We start from the raw sequence: 14,715 nt of genomic DNA on the forward strand, positions 1-14,715 counted from the left end.
TTTTGGAGTGTATTAGTGAAAAAAAGAAAGTTATGAAACAGTATACAGAAATTATTCATATTTTCTTTAAAAAATTAAATGCAATTTAAAAAGTATATAAGAATGTTCATATATATATACACACACACACACACACATATATAGAAAAAGAGAAAAAAAGACAAAGATATTAACCAAGATTTTTTTCTCTTCCTTATGATTTTCTTTTTTTTTCCCCTTTATTGATTAAGGTATTACATATATGTCCTTATCGCCCCATTGCCCCCCGAACCCCCCACTCCACCAAAATATTAACAGTGATTCTCCCTTGGTGGTAAGATTTATAAGTATTTTTATTTATTTCTTCATGCATTTTATTTTCGAATTTCCTATAACTAACATACTTTACTCTCCATCTGGAGGAGATAGATGTAAACCAGAAGTAAAATGTAATTATCAGATTAAAAAATAACAAATACACACACACACATACAAATTTTAGGAAAAAGCTACATAGGGATAAGAATAAAGAGCAATTTAAGTATACCCTTTCAGAGAAAAAAAAATAGTGTCAATGAACAAAATCAGATAGGAAAATTTCTAAGCTTTTCAAAATATAAAAGTGTAATGCCACACCACTACCATTCCATGCCCATTTACTTAATTAACTTTAAAACAAAAAATAAGTCAACAGGGGTGCAGAAGCTAAGGGGAAAAAAAAGGTGATCCTTAATTTTCATCCCATTTGTTTTCTAAATGCACACCAAAGAACAAACCAAAAGGCTGATACATTATCAGCAACCCTAGGGAAAAAATTCTCTAAATGCTATTTATGTATGCCCTGAATCTTAAATATTTAAATGTCTGATTTAAGGAGATCAGTGTATTAAGTGATAAGACACACACAAATAACTATAAGATGACAGAGACAAAAAAGTAGATGAAATATAATACAAAAAGATAAAAAGATTAATTATGAACCTGGAATAAATATGTACACACACACACACACACACACACACACACACACACACGCAAGCACGCGTGCATGCACTTCTCTAAACACTTAAATATGTACATGTAATTTCATATTAAAATATTTAAAACATCATTTCAATAAATATCTTACTGATTTTAGGATTTCTGATCTCCTTTTTGATTGAAGGACATTAATCTGAGGGAAAATACACTTGGTTAATCATCCACACATTATTTTAAAAACTAATCCATAATGCAATATTGTAAAAGTTGTTTATCCTAATGGTTTAACATTTTTCCTAAAAAGTAAATAAAAACAAAGTTCAAATTTTCTACCCTTTGGCCTACTTTTTGTGAAAACTATTAAGACAAACATACCAATGAAATTCTGATCCATTTTTTATCTCAAAGAAAAAACTGGCTGAGTTTAAATCATAATATTGTAGTGCTAAAACTATCATTTTGATAGATATTTAAATTCCTTAGAGTTCCATCTTTTCCCCACCTTTCTTATCTGATTTGCTCATCAAGACCTTTCAACATATATCCTAATGAAACTGTCATCACTTTTACCACTATTATCAACCACCATATCTCTTCTAGACTACTGCAATAGTCTATGAACTAGTGTTTCCACTCTTAATTTCCCACAATCCATTCAGCAACCAGAGTGATCTTTTTAAAATATAAATAAGACCATGTTCCATCTAGCTTAAAACTTTCCAACTCCCTACCACAGCCTTCAAGATCCTTTGTGATTGGCCCCTGCCTACCTCTCCAACCTACTTTTCTACCACTTTCCCCCTTTTTGTGTTCAACCACAACCCAATACTACTCCCACCTCAATGCCTGCATACTGGCTGTTCTAACTTCATGTTAAGGTAGTTTAAATACTATCTCTTTCAAAGGTCTAAAGTAGACCCATACACACTCTCTAGTATATCAACCCTATTTATTTTATTCATAGCAATCATAACTACCTTATATTTTCTTCTTCTTTTGTTTAATTTTAAAAATATATTTTTATTCATTTTAAGAGAGAAGAAGGGAGAGGGAGAAAAAGAAACATTGATGTGAGAGTGGAACATTGATCGGCTGCTTCCTGCACATTCCCTTCAAGGGATCAAGCCCAAAAACCAGAAATGTGCCCTGACCAGGAATCTAACCAGCAACCTTTTGGTACACAGGATGACGCCCAACCAACTGAGCAACACCGGCTAGGGCCCTTATATTTTCTTATTTATGTCTTTTCCCCAGCTAAAGTGTAGCTCTGTGAGATGAAGGTCTTGCCTTATTTCCAGGTGTATTCTCCAAGTGTTATGTAGTAAGTACTCAATAAATATTTGTTAAATAGATTTTAAATAAATATTTTAATTAGATTAAACTTACTAAAAGATCAGTAAATTACAAAATTTGCATTTTGTGGTATGTCTCCCAACTCTAGAAATTCATAAACAAACATTTTATTTTTGTATGTTATATATCAATTTAGTAAAATAAAATCATTGAAAAGAATCATTCACTTTTTACTAATATTGTCAAAAGACTGGTATTACAGAATACCTGCCTTTTTAATATGTCCTTCTCACTGAATATTCTGCCTATTGGTTTATAAAATAATTTTAAAACACTGATCAGAAAATAAAAACAGACCAAGAAATACCCAAATATATTTGCTTAACTAAGCCCTAGTTTCTTCTGCTTATTTCTTTCAAGGCCTATTTAGTTTTGAGAACTAAAATATTAACTTTCAAATATTCTAAGTAAAAGTAGAGGCTACAGATAACCTACTATTCAAACTCTGAAAAATGTTAAAAGTGCCTTTGTTTTGTTTTGTTTTTCCCTGTCAATGAAAAACAGCATTTACTTGGGGAAATACTAATAAAGTAAATTAAAGCCCTAGCTGGTTTGGCTCAGTGGACAGAGCGTCAGCCTGCGGACTGAAGGGTCCCAGGTTCAATTCCAGTTAAGGGCACATACCTCAAATACAGTCTCCTGGTCCTGGTCCCAGGCATGCCAGAGGCAACCAATTGATGTGTCTCTCTCACATCAGTGTTTCTGTCTCTCTCTCCTTTCCATTCTCTCTAAAAATCAATGGAAAAATATCCTTGGGTGAGGATTAAAAACAAAAAACAAACAAAAACATACAAATAAAAAACAAATGGGAAAAAAAGTAAATTCAAATATTTAGAGAAGCTAAATCATGAAAACCTTTATAAATCTGGATATTTATTACTTAATATTCTCTAAAACACTTTGGCCATATAATAAAATGACACAACAGTTCTCATCAGAAAAATCAAACAAACTAATAAAGGGAAGTTGGAACTCTTCACAAAACTATTGGATGGACACCAAAGAAAATGGAAAATTTATATGTAAGTCTGAAAATAACGAATATTTTATCTGTATCCCCCTTCCCAAATTAAATTTAAAATTAAGCTATTTGGCCCTGGCCAATGTTGATCAGTGCTTAGCATCTGCCCATACCCCAAAATGCCGTGGGTTCAATTCCCAGTGAAGGGCATGTACCTGAGTTTCAGGTTCAATCCCTGCCCCACTCAGTGTGCGTGCAGGAGGCAACCAATCAATGTGTCTCTCTCACATTGCTGTTTCTCTCTCTCCCACTTTTTCTCTCCCTCTCCCTCCCTTCTACTTTCTCTAAAAATCAATGGGAAAAAATATCCTCGGATAAGGATTAAAAAAAAAAAATTAAGCCATTCGTTCTCTCAAAAAACATGTATTACCTATTTCCAACCACCACACTAGAGGAAAAAGATACAATCTAGGAGTAGAAAAGACATATAAATAAATAATTAGAATAAATGGGTTAAGTGCTCCAACAGCAATGTGTATGACAATATTAGTGTAGCATAGAGGAGGCAGAGGCAAAAATAATTCACTTTGCCTGGAGAAGTTTGAGTAACTCACCACAGAACAGAGAATGAATTAATAATGGGGGTAGTAAAAACAATGCAAGAAAGACCAACTGCTTGAGAACATCTTAATACACTAGATTAAAAAAAACACAGTAAGAACTTGTGTGGGGGCTACAGCAAGAGTGAGAGAACAGATTTAAGAGGTACACAGAATTTTCAAGGCAGTTTTGGTTGTTATAGTAGCTGAGGATGAGGAGAATATCTGATATAATTCTTCAAATCTGAACTTCTATGATTAAGAGGGTGATCCTATTCAGTTAGTAAAGAACAAAAAGAAGCTGTTTAGGAAGAAGATTTAAGCTTTGGGCACAAAAAGAATGAGGTACTTATGTGAAAAAGAGAGGGGAAAAAAGAATCTGTCATCTCTATATGGTGGTTATTCAAGCAAGGGAGCATAATGAGACTGTCAGAGAAATTATAAAGTCAGAAAAGAATAGGACCAAAGATAAAACCCTGAAAAAGAAAGTGAAAAAGTGGGCAAAGGAGAGAAGCCCATGGCAGAAATGGAAAAGAAACAGAAGATGATGATCTGAAAATGGTTTAAGATAAATCAAGACAAAATTATATTTCAAGGAGAGTATGGCCTCAATTTTCAGTGACACACAATAGTCAAGTTGGCTAAAAACTAAAATGTATCTAATGAATAACACTAGCATGAGTATTTCAGAGTAATGGGGTAGGAAGACTGAGAACTCATACTACCACAGGAAGTGGTATGAATGTGAGGTAGGTAACAGGAGACAGAAAATACAGACTACTCTATTCTAGAAGCCTTTCATTAATGAAGGGAGTTTACTTTACTCTTTTAAAATTTAACTTTCCACTAATTAAACGGGAACTTAAGCTTTCTACTATTTTGCAGTTATTGGTTAGTTTTTTAATCACTAGCTTGTATACTGTTATTTATGTACTAGAGGCCCGGTGCACAAAATTTGTGCACAGGGGGTAGGGGAGTGGGGGGGGGTGTCCCTCAGCCTGACCTGCACCCTCTCCAATCTGGGAGCCCTCAGGGGATGTCCTACTGATCGCTTAGGCCCGCTCCCTGTGGTTCTCTGCTCTCTGCGGACCTGCCTGTATTTGTCGCTTCCGCAGGCCCTGGTGTCTGCTCTCTGCAGGGGCCTGCTTGCCCTTCGCCACCGCGGCAAGGGGCAAGCAGGGCCCTGCTGTCTGCTCTCTGGCTCGCTGCCACAGTCAGGTAGCAAACAGGGCCCTGTAGTCTGCTCTCTGCGGGAGCCTGCTGGCCCCTCACCATGGTGAGGGCTAAAAGGACGACTACGGCGGGGCTGAGGGGACTGGGCGCCATCATCTAGTGACTATGGGTGCCGCCATCTTTGTGATGGAGTGACTGTCAATTTGCATATTTCTTCTTTATTAGATAGGATTATTAAATAGGATTGCTTTAAGAAATAGTCTGTGATCATCATTAAGTCAACAATCTCTGGGGACTCACTGCTTTTTTTTATAACAAGGAGATTTAGAAAAGATAATTCCATAAGCCTTAATGCTTTTAAGCTTTAAAATCCATGATCTATAGGGACACATAATGTACATGTGAAATAATGTACGTATAATGTGTGCCTTCATTTTTTATTTCTCTTATATTTCTTTAGAAACCTATTACCTTCAAATTGGTTTCAATTATACTTTAGACCAGAAGATCACCAGGCAACTTACCAGAAACTGATCTCTAGTTTTAAAAAACAGCACCTAATACAAAACACGAGAACACTACTTCTAGAAATATTTTTCATTTGGCAATACGGTGAGCCTTAGTACCTCTAGAATCTACCCTAAAGAAATAATCAGAAATGTGGAAAAAGATCTGTATGCAAAGATGTTATCACTTAAAATTATTGAAAACTGTATTTTCACTACTGCCAGTAAAAGTGGCAACACTAAAATGTCTCAATCAAATATTTATTAAATTAACACAGCAACTCCATAAAATATAGCAATTAAAAATGCTTTTTACAACATTTTAAATGGAGGAAAGTGTAATGTTAACTGAAAAGGGGAAGAAATCACAAGCAAAATTATACATATCCACACACAGACAGATATACAAACAAGTGAATTTTTTTCACAAAGTTTTGGTTTAATTTTAAACTAAAAAAACATTATTATTTTCAGTGCAACCACTCAAAAGTAAGACATGTTCATTAAGCATTTTTCTTAATCTTTACTGTTAAAAGTATTACAGATGTCCTCCTTTTATCCCCAGTTGACCCTCCTCCACCTAGTAAGCATTTTTTTTAAAATATATAATAAATATACCTGAAGAACGTAGTCAAGGGCTATGTGTCGAAAACATTTTCTTGTTGCTGTCAGAATGTTTGTGGCTTCTTCAACTTCGTGCTGTTTGTTTCTCTGTACTTGAGCATTTTTTACTAGTGCATTTTCTTTCTCTTCACTGACTTTTTCAAATTGCTTCTTGGCATCTTTGAATTTTCTAAGATCTCTAAAAAATAAAAACAGTTAAACTTTATAAAATTTTCTTGATCAAAAATTTTAGCAAAATAACACTTAGAATTTAATTTTCATGTTCCTCTACTTATTTGATTCACTGTGCAATAAGACTCAATAGTTCTTCTGACTATAATATATATTGTTTTCAATTATATGTAATTCCAACACAGTCACCTAACATTTCCTTACTTAGATCTATGAATTTGACGTGAAATTAAATTATCAAATTAACATTACAGAAACTTAAAGGCAAAGTTAACTTTTCCCCCTCAAAACAAATTCAGGGGCATGTATCATTATTTAAGCAAATGATTTTTAAGTAGTAGAATACATAAAAATCACCACAGAGAACTTGTTAAAAATACAAATTTAATATGCAAATATAATCTCCTCTTCCAGAGATTACAATTCATTAGTCTTTGTGATGAATCATAGAAATCTGTGTTTGTGGGGAGGAGGGGTGGGTGTTAAGACACACCCTTGGTTTTACTGCTATGGGTGGTCTCAGACCACACTTTAAGAAACAACATTCATTTCTTGAAGGGAACCACTGGCCCAAAGGACATGAATGTATTCTTAAAACAAAAATTTATAATGTTTTCTAAAAGAATTCTTATACCCATAAAGGATAACAGTATCCATTTCAATAGTCTGAAAATCTGAAATCCTTGATTTCATTAATAATCTTAGGTAAGTATATAATATCACTTTGCTTTTACTTTTTCTATCAGGGAAATCGGCAAAATAACTTGAAGACAGACAACTTTTTAAAAAATAATAATAATAAAGTTTACCTAAGAAAGAACTCTTGTAAGAAGCCATCAACTGCCATGTATACATTCTATCAGGACATTCTGAATATTAGCCTATTATGAAGTAAATTATAAAGAATCTGCAAGACATCACCTCCACTATAACAATTCTAACCTACTAAAATGGCAATGCATTTCATTTCTGTGATCTGCCACTATTTACAGTTCATAACATCTACAATTTATCCTGAATATTGTATTATAATCAACTTTATCTGTAATTTAATATATATTTTCAGTCAGGAATTAAAAGAGAAAATCTGAATTAATGTGGGGAAAAAAACAGAAAAGTTGGGTATTTTTTAGAAATGTAATGAATGTGACACAAAAGACTCATATGTAGCAAAAAGCATGCACTTTCATTACTCATTCCCATATATTATCTTCTCTTCAAAGAAAATACCATATTGAGAGAATGCAAAATTTAACATCAACTACAATAACTGATAGTATTTCAACTATTCTTGAGGTTTGCTTTGATTTTGAAAGGTCATTGGATTATTTATTTATTTAATTAATTCATAATAATTCTACCGATGTATCCTGAACAGATGTTTCACAGTATAAATGACTCACTATAAGGCATTAAGTCTGATTCTATATAAAATACTTCTGGAAAAAGTGCAATATACATTTCATAAAGCAAAACAAAAAAAGCTCTAATATTTTCATAATTCATTATTTCTTCCATCATTTCTCTCCAAAGATACCAACTTCTAGATGTAATAATTAACTAAATGCTTTACTTTTTCCTTCACTGCAATTGACTTACTCTTTAACAAAGTTCTGAAGCTGTGCCTTTATTGATCTCTGAGTTTGGTCAAATAGGATCTAAAAGATAAAATGTAACATTAAGCAATTAGAAAAGTAAATAAAGAAAATAATTTCCATGTAGTACTATAATTATCACATCCATCTAGCAATACCCCAATTTCTAATAACACCTATATTTCTAATTCAAGAATATATTTAAAAAATAAGCATTTAGAAAGAAAAATTGATTTTCAAGCAAATTTTATCTGTCTAAAAAATAAAATCACTTTTATATACAATGGAAATCAAATCTGCTTTACTATTTAAGTAAAATGCTCAAACAGTAGAGCAATTTATTTCCTTAATTTTAATTCCGGCTTTGAAAGGTAACCTAAAAGAGTAATACAAATTTCACTCCATCCACAACAAAAATTTCTTAATCTTATATATCAAATAAAAACAAATCCACAACTACCTTATATCTTAGTTAATGGTTACTCATTTGAGAAGAGCTCAGGATTTAAATGCTTTATATTCTGAGTTCAAGTAAACATTGTATAGTCCTTAGGTTAAATAATTGCTAAGGTTAGAGACAGGAATAGAATTTTATTTCTCACAATATTATCCTCACTTAAAGGACATCACATATTTAACTTTGATAGCTCTATGTGTGGTAAATTTCACAGGGCTAATCGTGGGAATTCCAAGTACTTTCATAATTTATAGATACACTTCATTTATAATTAGAAACAGATGTCAGATGAACAGGCATAAGAATCAATATTCAAAATAGAAAGAAAATCTTGTGTCCTTCTGTTAATGAAAAAGTCACACTCTCTGAAATCTTATTAGCAAGCCTTATCTTCTCACCTAAAAACCAAACACACACACACACACACACACACACACACACACACACACACACTGTAGATTGAGTCCAGGGTTCCAAATTCTGTCAATTTACTTCCAGAGACAGAGAGAAAAAAAATTCTATATTATGTTAAACCTAAAGCAATAAAAAGTAAATAAAAATCAGAATGGAAGTCAACAGAAAACAAAATCAATAGCCAAAAATCAATGAAACCAAAGCTTAGTTCTTTGAGAAGATCTATAAAATTGATTAACCTCCAGCCAAAGTGAACAGGAAAAAAAAGAAGCGACAAATTTCAAATATTAACTTTACCACGGATTCTACAGATATTACAAAGGAAAACCAGGGGCCCTGGCTGGTATGACTCAGTTAGGAGCACTGGCCCACCCACCAAAGGGTCAGGGGTTTGATTCCCAATGACACTCACCTGGATTGCTGGTTTGCTTCCCCCACCCCAAACCCCACCCCTTTCAAGGCACATGTGGGAGGCAACCAGTTCTCTCTAACATTAATGTCTCTCTCCTTCAACCCCTCCCTACTTCCTCCCTCCCTTCTACTCTCTCTGAAAAGCAATGGAAAAACTACCCTCAAGTGAGGATTAACAACAACAACAAAATAAAAACCAGGGGAGTTGGGTATTTTATGCCTGTATATTCAACAGATGAGATGATTAAATTATTTGAAAGACAAAAATTATCAAAGCTCACTCAAGAAGAAAATTAGTAACCTAAACAGAATTAAAGAAGTAGAATTTATAGTTTAAAACCTAACCTATAAAATAAAAGCTAATATGCTAATTAGGCGAGACGGCAGAACAACCTTCAGGAACGGCAGAACAACCTTCAGGAACGGCAGAACAACCTTCAGGAACGACCTTCCAGAATGACCAGTGGGAGGGGGGCAGGGCAGCCAGACCGAGAGGGACTATGCTTGCATGAATTTCGTGCATCAGGCCTCTAGTATCTTATTAAGTTAAAACTATATTTACATAAAACCTAGCAACTCCACTCCTATGTATTTCCCAAGAGAAATAAAAGCTTAGGTTCACAACAAAACCCGGATACCAATGGTTATCGCAGTTTCATTCCCGACTGACAAAAACTGGAAATAACCCAAATGTCTGAAAAAACAAGCCATGGTACATTCATACAATGAAATACTACTCAGCAACAAAAAGGAAGAACTATTAATACATGCAAAAATATGGATGAATTTCAATGCATTTTGCTAAGTAAATCAAAAGGCTTCAAGCTGTATGATTACATTTATATTACATTTAGAAAAAGGCAAAACTATAGGGATTGAAAACAAATCAACAATTTCCAGTGGCAAGGGGTGGAAGGGCTGACAAACAATAGGGTATTTTAAGTGTACTAGAGGCCCGGTACACGAAATTCGTGCACGGGGGAGGGGAAGAGTCCCTCAGTCCAGCCTGTGCCCTCTTGCAGTCCGGGACCCCTCGCTCCTTACCGCTCACCTGCTCGCTGCTCCTTACTGCTCGGCTCACTGCTCCTTAGTGCTGCCACAGAGGCAGGAGAGTCTCCCACCACTGCCGCTACACTCACCAGCCGTGAGCCTGGCTTCTGGCTGAGCAGCACTCGCCCTGTGGGAACGCACTGACCACCTGGGGGCAGCTTCTGCCCCCAGGTGGTCAGTGCACATCACAGTGACTGGTCATTCTGGTCGTTCTGCCATAACAGTCGCTTAGGCTTTTATTATATAGGTTTTAAATTTAATGGAACTGCATCTTGATTGTGAATACAGACCCAACCATATGCATTTGTCAAAACTCATAAAGCTGTATACCACAAAGAATCAATTTTGTTATATTAAAATTTTAAGATAACATTAAAATATGAACAACAACAGGATACATATGAACCAACAGACTTTTGAAAGAATTAAGAAACAAACAACATGACTAATGAGGTTAACTGAAAGGACAGATGCAGAAACATAAAACCAACAAGAAGAAAATACCCATTAACAACATTTATGAAAACTGCCATATAATAGGGGACAAAGCAAGAGTATGGCATCATATAGAACATGTTCTCTGAACTCAATGAAATTATGCTACTGATAGACCTAAAAATCTCCTCCCTCCCTCTCTCCCTCTCTCCCTCTCCCTCCCTCCCTCCCTCTCTCTCTCTCTCTCTCTCTCTCTCTCTCTCTCTCTCTCTCTCTCTCTCTCAAACACACACACACTCACACTATATTATTCCATTTATATGAAGTTATAAAACAAGCAAAACTAGTTATAAAAAAAAAACAGAACAGTACTTGCCTCAGGAGTGCGGGTTGGAATTGTCTGAGAAGCGGTATGAGAAAACTTTCTGGGTAACGGTAATGATCTTTATCTTTTAAAAAATTTGGGTTACAGTGATGGGCAACCTTTTGAGCTTGGTGTGTCAAACTTCGCCAAAAAACTGAGCATAACTCGGGTAGTGTGTCACTTTGAGGAAAAAACATTATTTCGCAAATGTTTCATCCTCAGGAGCAGCAAATGTTTCATCCTCGGCATGTGGCCGCCTCAGCGGCCGCATGTCATCAGAAATGGCTACGCGTGTCAGTGCTGACACGCGTGTCATAGGTTCGCCACCACTGCACTAATGTATACATTTATCAAAATTTGTTGATTGGTACCCGTAAGACATGCATTTAGCTATATTTAAATTTTACCTCAAAATTTTAAAAAACTGTAAAAAATATTAAACTCACAAATTAGGTATGGGAATGTATTTAAGAGTGAAATATACTGTTATCTCTAAATTATTTTGAACTACACATCAATAACAGATCTATAATAGGTAGATTGTTGCATAGATAGAAGGGAGGATAAATGGATAAATATGTAATAAAGCAAATAGAGGGTGTCTCAAAAAATGTATACACACACTTTGAATAATTATAAAGGCAGTATTCAACAAAATACATTTCATTAACAAAATTGAGCTATCAGCTGTTAAAGTGTGTATATATTGTTTTGGGACACCCTGTATATCTAGCAGGTGAATATATGAATGTTTATTATAAAATTATTTCAACTTCTAATAATAATCAGAAAAAGTGACTTCCCATCAAAAAGGAGTTTGAAAACCCTTCTAAAAGAAAATGTCCTCACTGGTGAATTCTACCAAACATTAAGAAAGAAAAAATACTAATTCTATTCAAACTCTTCCCCAAAACGTGAATTCTACCAGAAAACCTATTCATCAGAAAGTTCTTAAGAGGGACAAAATCAAAGACATTCTAAGAAAAGAAAGCTTCAAAAAAATTATTAAGGATATATAACAAGAATATGCAAAAAGGAAAATACATCATGACCAACTGGGATTTATCCTAGGAAAGCAAGACTGATTTAACATTAAAAATTAATCAATATAATTCACCATGTTAACAAAAAACTATATAATCATATCATTAGATGCAAAAAAGCATTAGACAAAATCCAACACCCATTCCTAATAAAAGTTCTCAGGAACTTAGGAATGGAAGGGTACTTCCTCACCCAATGACGGGCACATATGAAAAACCTACAGCTAACACCATATTTAGTGGTGAAAAGCTACTTTCCCTCTACAATCAGGAACAAGGCAAGAACGTATGCTCTCATCACTTCTACATAATACTGTACCAGAAATCCTAGCAATACCATCAAGCAAGAAAATTTAATAAAAAGTGGACACATTAGAAAGGAAGAATGTAAAACTGCTTTTAATCCACAGGCTATGACTATGTAGAAAATACTATGGAATATACAGAAAATCTCCTAGAAAGGTTGCAGAAACAAAGTCATATAAAAAAAAAACCTATGGTATTTCTGTATACCAGCAATGACCAATTAGTAATTGTGAACTTTTAAAAAGAATGCAATTTATAATAGCATCCAATATTAGGAAACGCTTAGGAATAAATATGACAAAAGATATGCAAGACTTGTAGAGTGAAAAATTAAATAAATGTAGACATATTGTTTATGAATTTAAAACAATATTAATAAGATGTCAATTCTCATCAAATTGATCTATAGATTTTATGAAATCTTACTCCAAATTCCAGGAAGGCTTTATGTAGAAGTTGAAAACCTGATTCTGAAATTTGTATGAAAATGTAAAGAATCTAGAATAACCAAACCAAAAAAATGGACAAAGTTGGAATAACTATACCTGATTTCAAAACATATTATGAAAGCTAAAATAATCAAGACACTGGTGGTATTAAAATAAAGATGGGAAAAAATATCAATGAAACAGAAAAGTCCAAAAATGACCCACATAGTCAATTTTTTAAACAAAAGATGTCAATAGGGAAAAGATCTTTTTTAAAAAAAAAATGGTGCTGAAACAAACAAGTGAAGAATTATATGCCAAATAAATGAACCTTGACCTTTATTAAGCAACACACACAAATATTAACTTAGAATGGATCACAAATCTAAACTAAACATAGAATAAAATCTTAGTGAACTTGGGTTTGGCAAATATTTCTTAATACAACACAAAGAGAAAACTATTTTTAAAAATCAATAAATTTACTTCATTAATTTTTAAAACCTGCTCTTCAAAAGAAGTACTACAAAAATAAAAAGGACAAGCCACAGCCTGAGAGAAAATATATGTAAAACATTTATCTGACAAAAGATATATATGGAACATAGGAAGAACTCTTACAACTAAATAAGAAAACCCAGTGTTTTGAATGGGTAAAAGATCTGACATTTCACCAAAGAAGATACATAGATGGCAAATAAACACATGAAAAGATGCTCAGCATCATTAGTTAAGAAAATGCAAATTTAAACCATAATAAACTTAAGAGTGACCATAATAAGTGTTAACAATCATGTGAAGCAACTAGAACACTCATATACTGTATTGCTGGTATAAAATGATGCAATTGACTTTCGAAAACAATTTCCAAATTTTTGGAGGTTCGCTTTAATTTCTTTAAGGAAATTAAAAATTTTTAGGAATATGTAAAATAATATTAACATTATTATAAACATTGATAAGTAAAGCAAAATAAGAAATTCATGTTCCCTTAATTTCTCTTAGCTGTGTACTTTTGTAGTCTTTGCTAGATAAGTAATTTTGTAAAGACACATAATCCTACCTTACAAACTCCTATTTACACAAAAGAAAAGCATGTCTGTACAGATATTTACATATATAAAGTATTTTACAAGAAGCTTTATTTATAATAGCCAAAACTTGGGAACCACTCAAACATCCATTACGATTGCTTTAAAATATGTCCACAAATTCTTTGACACTTTTCTCAAAAGTGGAACCTTATTCTTCACCTTTTGAGAGTGGGCTGGTCTTAGTGACTTACTTTTACTAGTGACTTACCAGTAAATTAACTAGAAGCCCAGTACACTAATTCGTGCACAGGTCGAGTACCTCGGCCTGGCTGACAATCAAGGCCTATCGGGGAGCCGGTCAGCTGTGGAGGAGGGACTGCAGGAGGTTGGCCTGCTGGCCCCCTGATTGGGGCCAATGGGGCTGGCTGGCCCAGGGGAGAGGCCAGGTGGAGGTTGGCCAGCTGGGGGGAGGGGTAGTGGGAGGTTGGCTGGGGAGAGGAGGGGAGGGGTGCGGAAGATTGGCTGTGGGAACACACTGACCACCAGGGGGCAGCTCCTGAGTTGAGCACCTGCCCCCTGGTGGTCAGTGCACATCACAGCGACTGGTCAACCAGTCGTTCTAGTCATTCAGTCGTAATGGTCACTTAGGCTTTTATATATCTAGATAGATGTGGAGGAAGTGACAATGAGTGACTTCTGATACTATGTCATAAAAAGTATTGCAGCTTTCTGCATACTATTGCTCCTCCAATCCCATTGAAGCTTTCAAATGACTAGCCTCAGCCAACATCTTAATAGAAATTTCATAAAAGACTCAGCCACTCTAAAATT

General features: G+C 34.4%; 1 protein-coding gene across 3 annotated transcripts in view; it reads right to left on the bottom strand.

Moving 5' to 3' along the window:
* Window positions 1-14,715, bottom strand: part of ACAP2 (ArfGAP with coiled-coil, ankyrin repeat and PH domains 2) — a 143,659-nt gene that overhangs the window by 53,175 nt on the left and 75,769 nt on the right. For 2 of the 3 annotated variants that reach the window (XM_054713846.1, XM_008151617.3), the window contains exons 5-7: window positions 7,947-8,005; window positions 6,171-6,354; window positions 1,109-1,153 (exon numbers count right to left, since the gene is read on the bottom strand). The exons of the other annotated variant lie outside the window; for it this stretch is intronic. In XM_054713846.1, the coding sequence (XP_054569821.1) occupies window positions 1,109-1,153; window positions 6,171-6,354; window positions 7,947-8,005 (288 nt within the window). The remainder of the gene's footprint in view (window positions 1-1,108; window positions 1,154-6,170; window positions 6,355-7,946; window positions 8,006-14,715) is intronic. 3 annotated transcript variants of the gene reach the window in all.

This window comes from Eptesicus fuscus, chromosome 3 (assembly GCF_027574615.1).
Source record: "Eptesicus fuscus isolate TK198812 chromosome 3, DD_ASM_mEF_20220401, whole genome shotgun sequence".
NCBI classification, from domain to species: Eukaryota; Metazoa; Chordata; class Mammalia; order Chiroptera; family Vespertilionidae; genus Eptesicus; species Eptesicus fuscus.